The sequence below is a fragment of the Centropristis striata genome, chromosome 2 (genome assembly GCF_030273125.1).
Source record: "Centropristis striata isolate RG_2023a ecotype Rhode Island chromosome 2, C.striata_1.0, whole genome shotgun sequence".
Lineage (NCBI taxonomy): Eukaryota > Metazoa > Chordata > Actinopteri > Perciformes > Serranidae > Centropristis > Centropristis striata.
The window spans coordinates 25,212,987-25,225,187 of NC_081518.1; the positions used below are offsets into that span (position 1 = coordinate 25,212,987).

Genomic DNA, 12,201 nt, shown 5'->3' on the forward strand with positions numbered 1-12,201 from the left:
TCGCTCCCCTGGTGTGTGGGAATGTCCGAGCTAACTCACTTGGCTAGTTAAAGTGGAATGTCGTTGCTTGCGGTGCACAACACTGACAGTACTCTAATCATCTTACATCGCAGTGTAAGTGCTCTGGAATGCTCTGCCTTATATTACGGTCTCCCTGCCATGCAAACCCTGATTGAGGCATATGTTAACCTAGCACTTATCCAACAAACTCATTAGAACAAACAAATCTGGCAAATGACAGTAGTGTCAGACATAATGCCAGTGGCTGCTGGTGCAGCAGCAGAAAAGTAAGGGTGGGTGTCTTTTTATGTTGCTGGCAGGATTTTAGATGTAAGCAGCTACTGCTTTCAGTGGCTATGAATACATGTTGAGTGTGCCTAGATGGAATTAATCCATGCAGTGTTGCACCAACAAAGCGAGGAAGTATGTTTGAAGCAAATTTTTTCTTCGACTGCAATCCCTTTATTTAATGAGACATTATGTTCTGATCAAATGTATTGAGATAAAATGTTTTTATGAAGAAGGCATGTGGCCAAAGCTATTATTACCCCATTAGTGGTAGATGCTCATTGCTGTTTTTTTTCTCCAGTGGAAATGAAACCGGAGACGTCTTATTGACAGCTAATATTCTCCATCAGTGTTTGCCATGTCTGACATTTTCTTCTCTGAGGTGGTTGTTTTAAGTCCGGCCAGACAAAATGAGCTCCTGCCAGTGGGAGGCCTCATTCGATCTGATTCCCCGGCAGAGGCTCGGCTCTTTGCAGCCTCGCTACACCGAGGCTGGCTCGGCAGCCCGGCGGCCCGGCTGGTGTGAAACCAAGCCACATGTAGGCTCATTTCTACTGATTAGGCCAGGCAGTCATCCTCACCGGAGAACATTTCCACCTCAGTTAACAATTTTTACACTTTAGAAAACACCTGTCACAATATACTGGTTTCTTCTTGTTCATGGGTTGATGGAAAGAAATGATTAACAGATAGCTTGAGTTGGAGAGAGACAAGGAGAACACCTCAGGACCCAGTAGGCAAGGTTAATGTTTCTTGCATGAAGCAAGAGTGCTGTGCTCTTGACAAAGGCATTAACTACACTGGAGAATGGTGTGTGCATCACTTAATAGCTCAGCTTGACACAATGCCTTGTCACATTTCTATAATTTCACAGCATATGTTTTGAAAAACAGTAGGTATTGATTTATCTGTAGGTTACCATGTTGTGGGCAGGAGATAATGAGAGGTGATAGCGCTACATCAACACTCAAAGTGGGAGGTACAAGCTGTATGTGCATGAATGTCTCGGCCTATTTTTATCTTGAGCACACTCGGTCATATTCGTAGACACTTTGGCTGAATGAACTAATCTAATCTCGTGTAATCTAATCTGAGATCAGACAGTAACGAGTTTCTTGTTAGTCATTTGATTTGGGAGATAATAAATTCTGCTATAGTTATACGAGGGCAATATCAAGCCGCTTCACACTTTTGAATCACGCCATTTGTGAGGGATTTCAGTGTGACAATTGGATCGTAATGAAAAGTAAACAATGCTGCAATACAAAAACAAAACAAAAAAAAAACTATAATAAAAAAATTATTCATGAATCAATGGAAATTGCAGTTTTTGAAACCACCGGTAATGAATCACAGATTAAATTAATTCAAAAGGCAATAAATGCTCTAGAATAGAATGGTAAAAAGTCGAGATAGAAAAATAATAATCCTTGTCGATTTTTTTCGCCGGTTAACATTTTTCTATGATTTTATTTAAGGCCCTATATATGACATTCAGAGCATTATTATAGTAGTAAAATACTGTAGTGCCGTACATTCATGGTGTCCTGATTAGAGAATGAAGTCACACTCCCTCTGTGTGGACTGTAATCTAAACTTCCACTGATCTCTGCTTATATACTTTCTTTATGGTCATGGCCCACTGGATGGCTAATTGCTGCCATTATGCATATGGTGCGCCATCCCAACCCATGTTGGAAGCATGGTCAGCACCGTTTCGGCTCACCCACATTCATGTTTGCCTGAGTTGAGAGCTGTGTGCAGGCAATCCTGGCCCAGACTTAATATATTGTGTTTTACATCAAGATATAAGCCATGACCAGTGGTGAAATGTAACTAAGAAAATTAGTCAAGTACAGTACAATTTTGAGGTGCTTGTACTTTACTAGAGTATCTCCATTTTATGCAACTTTATACTTCGACTACACTACATTTTGAAGGAAATTCTTTTTGGTGATGCATTTAGCTGCCAGCTTTAGTTACTTTTCAGATCGAGGTTTAACACAAAAAAAAAAAATTTAAAGTGATTTTTGTTATAATTAAACCTCATAACAGTGTATTAAGTAGTTACAATAAGCCTTATCTTGACAACATTTAAATGCTGCTCACAAAGACACATTAAAAATAATAATCCAATAATATTTGGAATATATAAAACAGTCTGTGTGGCCATTCTGCATAAGGAGTACTTTTACTTTTGATACTTTAATGCAGGACTTTTACTTGTAGTGGATTAATTAGGGCCTCGGGGCAATCGCACCGAGCACTGGTCCCATACAGCAATAGCTGTAGGGACCAGTGCTCAGGGCAAATCCACAGTATACTGTGGATTTCTTCTTATTCCTCTTCCGGACGCTTTTTGTCCCGCTACTAGTCCTACAACTTGAATAGTTGCAGGACAAATTATATATCAAAACGTGCGGTTTGATCGGGATCGGTGTGCTATTACTTTTCTCTATAGAATACGTTTTTTTCACGACGTAAGTCGCGAAAAACTGCCCAAAATTTTGCATTGAAATGAATGGTGAAATGAGTGAAAAAGAACAATAATTGGAGATTTTTAAACGTCTACTTCTCTGGCATAATTTCACCTAGAGACTCCATTTAAACTTTAAACAGTAGACACAAGTCTTGTGTATCGGTGTATTAATCCACGTTTCGATAGGTCATATAGTTTTTTATCAATCCCTGTTCAATGACCATGATAATTTTGGGAGAAATTCTGAGATTATAATGGGTGTGTATTGCACGGAATGTAGAGTGTAGAGGGAGAGGTAAAACTGTCAAAAAATAAATTTGAAAACTGCACTCCAGGCCGCAAATTCCAATCTACAGAAATAATTTATACATAGAAACGGAAAATTTGTCTTCTCACTCACAATCCTCTGGTAAAGCTGTCAGAGTTATAGTTTGGGCGTACGACGCAGAGATGATCCACCAACACGCACCAACAGCCTCATTGGCTCCCATATTAAAAACGCAGGGAGATTTGGAAAAAAGGAAGATGGAACAGGTTTTTAGATCGCTCTAACAAAGCTATTTTTTTTATTTTTCTTAAAAAAAATCATATGTAGACGTTCAGGAAGAACTCGGGACGCTCAAAGTGAAGTCGGATCAATGATAGGTATTATGGTTTTGCCAAAAATGCTTTCTGTTCGAGGCCAGAAATTCGAGTCTGTCCACCTCTGGCTGCTGTCACTCTTTCGGAACATTAACAGCTGCAGTTAATTCTGTTGATTGCTTTGATCTGATTGCCTTTGATCTTTGATGTGATTACAGTTACAGATACACACACACACACGCACTAAAGTGCGCACACTCCTCACACATGCATAAACATGCTTCATACACGCACACACAGGTAACTTTATGTGATTTTAATTACACCTACACACACACACACACACACACACACACACACACACACACACACACATACACACACACACACACACACACACACACATAGTCTCATCATAGTGTACACACACCGGCAGTAGCCCCCGTGGCCCTTTCAAAATTTCCCCAGAGGAAATTTTCTAGTTTTACACTGTCGTATTAGTACTTTTACTGAAGTAAGGGATCTGAATACTTTTTCCACCACTGGTCATAACACAATTTCGGGCATGAACAGCTGGACTTCCTGTTTGTGTGCATTGCATTTCACAGTCTGCTTGGCTTTTTGCTTTGTCCTTATCATGGACACATATTCAGTAATCATGTCTTATTCACACTAAGACAGTATTTGCTTATGACAGTGTAATGCTAAAACTGAAATGTTAAAAATGTTCACAACTGAGGCTTTGTGTATCAAATAATTCCAGGCTTAGGATTCCAATGAGTAAGGGGCTTACAAGAAATTGATCAGATGCTAAGTTCTAATTTTTCATTTTCAGTCTCCAGTGTGGCTGCATCAGCCTCTGTGAAGTCTGGAAATCTGGGACAATCCAGGGTTAGAGCGCGAACAAAAAGCTTCTTATATTCCATGTATGTGTACTATATGACAATAATTGAAGCTGTTAATTCATGTTGCTCTTCTTCTTTCAAAATTCTATGCACATTGTGCTGTGTAAGTAGATTAGGCCTGCAAGTAAGATTATTTCCATTATCACTTAATCTGTTGTTTTTGAAGAATTGTTTTGGAATAATAATAAGTAAAGAAAATAACAGTTTTTCCAGAGCTCCAAGATGCATTTTCAAAATAGTGTCTTATCCAGCAAACTGTGTCAATCCCAAAGATATTTGGGGGTTTTTTGTCAGTTAATTTTCTGGTGACCAACTAAACAATTCAGCACTAAAACGATTTGATTATTGAGGCATTGATAGCTACAGAAATGTCACTACTTCATGTGGTAACTAAATATTATTCTCTCTTTTTCTTCTTGTTGCAGAGAACAAAAACAGCAGATGAACTATGAATGCTGAACACAATGATCTCCTCCCTCCAGCGCCAGACAATGAGAGGTCGTAGGCTGAAGGGGGCGCTGTCCAACCCCCTCTTTGTGGTGCTTTTGGCCCTCCAGATCCTGGTGGTGGCTGGGCTGGTTCGTGCTCAGACATGTCCCTCTGTCTGCTCATGCAGCAACCAGTTCAGCAAAGTCATATGCACCCGCCGCAGTCTACGGGACGTCCCAGATGGCATTTCCACCAACACTCGCTACCTGAACCTCCAGGACAACCTCATCCAGGTGATCAAGGTGGACAGTTTCAAACATCTGCGCCATCTGGAGATCCTGCAGCTGAGCAAGAATCACATCCGCAGCATTGAGATTGGCGCCTTCAATGGACTGGCCAGTCTCAACACCTTGGAGCTCTTTGATAATCGGCTCACGACAATCCCCAATGGAGCATTCGAGTACTTGTCCAAGCTTAAGGAATTGTGGCTACGTAACAACCCCATCGAAAGTATACCATCTTATGCCTTCAACCGGGTCCCCTCGCTTCGAAGGCTGGATCTAGGTGAGCTCAAACGTCTCTCCTACATTTCTGACGGAGCCTTCAAGGACTTGAGCAACCTGCGCTACCTGAACCTGGGAATGTGCAACCTCAAGGAGATCCCCAACATCTTACCGTTGGTCAGGCTTGAAGAGCTAGAAATGTCAGGAAACCAGCTCTCTATTGTGAAGCCCAGCTCGTTTTTAGGATTGGTGAACCTCCAGAAGCTGTGGATGATGCATGCCCAGATCCAAACCATTGAAAGGAATTCCTTTGATGACCTTCAGTCGTTGGTGGAGCTCAACCTGGCTCACAACAACCTTACCTTTCTACCACATGACCTCTTCACACCGTTACATCGCCTGGAGCGGGTCCACCTCCATCACAACCCTTGGAACTGCAACTGTGATATCTTGTGGCTCAGCTGGTGGCTGAAGGAGACCGTACCTGCCAATACCAGCTGCTGTGCCCGTTGCCATTCTCCTGCAGTCTTTAAAGGTCGCTACATTGGGGAACTGGACCACAGCTACTTCCAGTGTGATGTCCCTGTCATTGTTGAGCCACCCAGTGACTTGAATGTGACTGAAGGCATGGGTGCAGAGCTTAAATGTCGTACAAGCTCGCTGACATCCATCAGCTGGCTGACGCCGAATGGCTCGTTGGTGACACATGGGGCGTATAAGGTGCGTTTGTCTGTACTCAATGACGGGACACTGAACTTTACAAGCGTCACAATGCAGGACACTGGGACTTATACCTGTATGGTGAGCAACACAGCGGGCAACATTTCTGCCTCTGCTGTGCTTAATGTCACTTCAGTGGAAAACAGCGGGGTGACCTATTTTACCACAGTCACTGTGGAGACCATTGAGACCCCGGGGGATGATAGTCAAACGCCACTTCCCCCATTTGGCTGGGTGTCATCCTCGACAACAAAAGGTACTCCAATTTCAACAAGGACCACAGAGCGGACTTACACAATTCCAGTTCTTGATCTGGATGGAGAGGGAGCCCTCAATGGCCTGGATGAGGTGATGAAAACCACCAAGATTATCATTGGCTGCTTCGTGGCCATCACGCTTATGGCTGCTGTTCTGCTGGTTATTTTCTACAAGATGAGGAAGCAGCATAACCAGCAGGATCCTGACGGCCCTGCCTCCTCCATGGAGGTCATTACAGTTGAAGAAGAGCTGGCAGGTGTTGCGGCCATGGAGAGACACCTATCGCTGCCCCCTCTGGAGCACTACAACCACTACAACACCTACAAGAGCACTTACCACCATGCTCCAATGCTCAGTACCATACACAGCTCAGCCACACAGGAACCTTTACTGATTCAAGCCTGCTCAAAAGACAATGTACAAGAGACCCAAATCTGATCTTGAATTTGACTAAACATCCAGTATCAACAGTTTCATACTTGGAGTACAATGGACCAAAACATCAAGATAAAAGAGGTCAAAGTGACATTGACATGACAGAGTCGATGTTCATAATGGCGATAAATCAGCATTTGGCAAAGGGACGACATATGATACTTTAACAAGTGTCTTTACAAAAACAAAGATTATTTATTAAAAGTATGTCTAGTGGCTAAATGAAGAAAAACAATTTGTGATAGCTTTTTAGCTCCTTTTATTTCTCTCTCTATCTCTCTCTCTCTGTAATACTGCACAAGGGAAAGAATGGTTTACAAGAAGTGAACATGGAATGTATCTAATGCAGCTCGTGAAAACCGCTGTAGAAACAAAAATGAATGCAATGCCATTAATTTAATATGTTGATTTTAAGAGCATTGCTTTAGTATTTAGAAGCATTTAAAAAAGCATTTATTTGCTCGTTTTTCCAACATATCACATCTAGTTCGGCGGAGGTTTATAAGAGACGGGACATAAAATGGGTTTATGTCATTGCCATCAAATTCTAACTGTCACTCAAGACAAAAATGAGATCTTTTAATGACAGAGCTCTGGATGATATCACAGTGAAGCCAGTGTGCCTGAGGAGCAGAGCAGCCGAATGAGTAACCTTGCATTCCCCCTGTGGCTCCTAAACAACAGCCATACATCCTTCACTTTAATTAAGATTAAGTTCTCGCTCCTACTCCTCCACCTACCTTTTCTTTACACTTCAACCTTTACTACTGCTCTCCTTCTCCTCCTCCTCTTTTCTTCTTCTATCTCCTGACTTCTCCATCTTCCCTGCTCTCTCCCCCACTCCGTCGTGTCCTCTCACTTCTTTGATTGTCTCTCTGTCACAAAGCTCCGGCACGTTCCTCACCCCTCGCCATGTCTCATTTGTCTCGCTTTATCCGCCGGCATGTGCTGCACGACGGCGGAATATTGCTTGAGAAAATGAAGGGGAGCATACGGCTGCAGTCTGTAGCTTCCCTGTTAACCCAGTAATGATCTACGTCCACTCAGTGTCGCGTTACCTTGCCATCACCCCAGGGTCACACGAGCTCAGGCGCTGATAGTCCATCTGTTATACAGATAAAGAGGCAAATGAGGCTGCTTTGTAATGTAGTGTGACCCTGTCAGACTAACGCAGACGGGGCTAACATAGTCAGTGAAGCAGCTAGGAACCTGCAACAAAATAAGAGGAGATGGGTTATAGCTCATTAATCTGTATCAGCAGTTCATTTGCGGACTAACAGAGGAAAGCTGATAACAAAACAGCATGGGACTTTTCCACTCTCCCTGTGCCCAACATCTAACAAGGGGTAGAGGCCTTTGATATTGAAGCGACCCCTGCTCAGTCTCATTTTTGTCAGAGGAGAACACACACACTTTGATGTTGCATCATTTATAGACCATCAAAACATTGTCTCTCCTGTAGTCTGTTTACACTTTGCCTTTTTCATTTAGTCTTTCAAAGAGGAGGGCTTAAGGAAGAGGGAGGGAGGGGATGAAGAATGAAGAACAGGAGGAAGAGGAGTGCAGCGGGGGCAGACCGACAACGGTCATGAGGGGTCTTCAAACAGATATATTGCAGATATGAAGGGAGAGAAGAGGAAAAAAAAAGATAAGGAATAAGGAGGCAAAACTAGCCATCAGGCTGTCGCCATGGAAACAGTGACCTTGTGCAGAAAGTAAGAAGAGGTAGATATGCCTTTTCGCTTTGGTCTCTGTGCAACAAGCATATTTTAATTTCCCACTGGCGGGTAGCCAAACGCAACAGATTATTGACAAAACTGACATAATGGAATGTGTATTTACAAACGATTTTGATGGGATTCGACCTGCGCGTGACGTGACGTCAGAGCAGCAGCGTTTCAGTTATTTCAGATGTGAAAATTTAACATAATGTCAGCTCTTACTCGCCTTATTGATTTCCACCTCACTGCTACCACAGCTTATAGTATGAGACATAATAAAAAGCACTTTTGCTCACAAAAGAGCTTACACTTCTCATTAAATGCATGCTTTCATTTTTATAAAACAACAGCAGGGTGATAAATAAAGATGCAACATTTAAAGACTGGCCATATCAGAAACAGAAAACTATTTATCATCAGCCCTTCATTGAGTGTTATGAATGGAGAGAAAAAGTGCCGTCAGCGGTGATATCACTGAGTGAACCATTCTTTCCCTTTCCACTGTTTTCTTTTTCAATGCTCAATTCCTTTTCAATGCTTTTGGTGGCTTAATGATTCAATGTTGATGCTGGCTACAGTGAAAAAAAAAAGGTTGAGATTTATATATATTTAAATATATATATATATTTGGGGATTAGGGTTGTGAGTAATTCAGAATGAATGAAATGTCTCTGTATTGGTATTCCGGAGTAAGATGGCTTTATTTGGAAGATGTATTTGAATGCCAGAGTGAAATTAAGACTGACCTGCAGAATGTTGGACTTGAAATACCAGCAGAGTGAGCTCGATTTTTGTGCAAAACCCCAAGCCAAGGTGATCAAATTCTTGTGTGTTATTCTGCCAACTGTCTATGTATGGGGGAGGGTTACTGTATGTGGGGATGTTCTCTCTCATTTTTGGAGAGAATAATCATCAAATGGTTAAATTTCTACAAAAAAAAAATATTTTCAAAAACATAATGCAAAAAAAAAAAAGATCTTCAGATCATAATTTTACATGTGCTTCAATTGTTAAAAAAAAGACAAAAAAGCAAAACAAAAAAAACAACAAAAAAAAAAACAAGAGACTGTGCTTGTAAGTCCAACTAATTTCTCTGAGGATGATGTTCAATTATTGATACCTGAGATTGTAGTTCATACTGTACATGAATACAAATAAAAATTGCAATTCTTTTTTTTCCAATAGATTTCACAGGATGTATTATTCACAGAGACGTTGTCACCATTTTGCCGCCTTTGTCCCATTTGCACACGAACACATAGAAATATTCAAACAAAAAGGATTACGAAGCAGCTCCCAGAATGCTGAACGGAGAAGAACACGCTGTGAGGAAATGTACTGTAGCTTATTTTATGAGGTCAGAGGAGGGAAGTGGATCTCTCTAAGAGGAAAAGGAAGTGATCTCTTTCTGTATTATACATGGGAAGTCAAATTCTTTTATCTTATTTGAATCACTACATCTGTCTGACAGAATCATTTGATTCATGCAGGCAAAAATCTGAGAATTTCATAACCCAATAGCACAATGGGCTATTCCTGCTCTCTCCGTTGACTCAATGTGACGAACAAAGAACCACACAGAACCTTGGAGAACATTGTCACAGTCAGAAATGTGAAAGCCCACGCTATCCTCACTCAAAAATGCATTTAATATTCACTCAATGAAACTGGATATCTGCTGGAAACAATCACGATTTGTGTAAAGAATTACAACACTTCAGTGAGGAGAGTGCTTTCTATTAAGACATCTTCACTATCCAAATAGAACCAAATGGCTCACAGTCACAATTGCCTTTGGGATTGCTTCATTTCATTTGGTGGACTTGATGGCAAGCGAAATGTTGTGAGGCAATCGGTGCAGGCTTCATTCGGACACTAACTGGTACAATATGTACGGACAGTCTCCAAGGACAGAATCTCTATACCAATAAAAGGACCGATAATTCACTCGCTAACGGTAAAAAAAAAAATGTGGTGCTGTTATGCTTGCCTTAGCAGCTAGATCTATTTCCAAGATTTCAATTTTTCACATAGAAATCATGCAAAGGAGTGTCAATTAATCTTCAACATAGTTTGCTATGAAAAATGCTGAAAAGCTAAAACAATGTTTCATTTCTCATTCTGCTGCACACTTACATTTTTAATAGGTTTATTTAATTGAATAATTGAATAATAAATTCAATTCTATTACAGATTTATGGCCAGAACAACTTGACACACAGTACTGAGCTGCAACTCATATTAATCTTCAGTAGGGTTGCAACAGGGTGGAAAATTTCAAGTAAATTTCCAGAAACTTTCCAAGGGAAGTTAAGCTGGGGAATTGTGAAAATATTCAAAATTAAAAAACATGACATGTCAACAGATTTATTAGTAAGTAGAGCTTTATCAAGTTTTAAATATTTTATCGAACAATCAATTATTTCATTGAACAACAAAAACATGAATGTTGAGTTAAATGTTACTCTGCCCCTGACCCCACCCATTCAAAAATACCCAAAAAATCCCATTCAACATGTACAGGTGCATCTCAATAAATTAGAATATCATAGAAAACTTTATAATTAATATACATTGATGTCAATAATTCAATTCAAAGTGGAAATAACACATTATATAGATCCATTATACAGAGAATGAAACATTTCATGTGTTAATTTATTTCATTTCTTCTAATTATAATGATTATGGCTTACATTTAATGAAGACCTAAAATTCAGTGTCTCAAAAAAAAATTTGAATATTACAAAAGAACAATTTTAAAAAGTATGTTTAATATGGAAATGTTAGCCTCTGAAAAGTTTGTCCATCTATATATCTCAATATTTGGTTGGGGCTATTTGACCTGAACCACTGGAAATGGACTTTTCCATCATATTCTAATTTAGTGAGATGCACCTGTACATATTGAATTGAACATGTGATGGAGGAATGCACGGTACATGTAGGGGGCTTAGTCTCAACGGCCCTGCAGTAAGCAGTGTGCTATATGCATGTGATTGAGGAAAAGCAAATTCAAGTGTACTTGCATGAAATCTGGTTGTTTTAGTCAAGATTATGCTAAAATATATTTTTGCCAACTCTATTTAAGTTCCCTGTTAAGGACCAACCTTCATTTTTGTAAATTCCATGTTTATTCCCATAAACTCCCATTAATTCCCATGGAAAGTTTCAAAGTTTTAAAATTCCCAGAATATTGCAACCCTAATCCTCCGATCCCCAGCTTTCAGATGATGTAGACCACTATGTGGCATTTGTTGTTCACCTGCTATCTCCCCCTAAAAATCCTCTCCCCATAACCTGCAGTTCTCAATAAAAGGGGGCAGAATGATAAGATGTTAAACAGCTTGTTCTAAAACTTTTGTGCAGGCTGAACCTAATGTAAAGAAAGGTGGTTTAAGACAGTTGATGAATGTAATGAAAATTGTTTTGAAGTTAATATGCAAACACAAAATGTGCAAAAACTGAAAACTTAACTGTACAACTAACAGTAATGTACATACTGAGTGTAACATTTTTTCAGCTCCAACTGCCAACACCTGTCTGCTCCGAGCAAATCCAACACCAGCCGCTCTCTCGCTCCACCAGACATTCACACTACACATGGAGCTACTCCTTAAATTACTCATGCTACACTTACAACACCATGTTTCTATCCAAAACATTTTTATGTGCAAGCTGAAAGGCCGGAATCTCCTGCATAACTTTCCCCAGAGCTGTCGAACACACTGCTGCACCTGTAGGGGGACTCAGCGATAAATAGAGAGGCCTTATCGGCATCTACCCTTCATCATCTCGTTCAGAAAGCAATAAATATGGCCTCATGTGAGCTGAAACAGAACAACCTGTCCTGCAGCTGTAACCTCAAGATAGCCAAGCTC

General features: G+C 40.5%; 1 protein-coding gene across 1 annotated transcript in view; it reads left to right on the plus strand.

Moving 5' to 3' along the window:
* lrrc4cb (leucine rich repeat containing 4C, genome duplicate b) overlaps positions 1 to 9,502 on the plus strand; it is a 46,273-nt gene extending 36,771 nt beyond the window's left edge. Inside the window, exon 2 of the mRNA XM_059354977.1 lies at positions 4,680 to 9,502. Coding sequence (XP_059210960.1) covers positions 4,707 to 6,602 — 1,896 coding nt within the window. The 5' untranslated portion in view covers positions 4,680 to 4,706 and the 3' untranslated portion in view covers positions 6,603 to 9,502. The remainder of the gene's footprint in view (positions 1 to 4,679) is intronic.
* Positions 9,503 to 12,201: the final 2,699 nt, after the last annotated feature.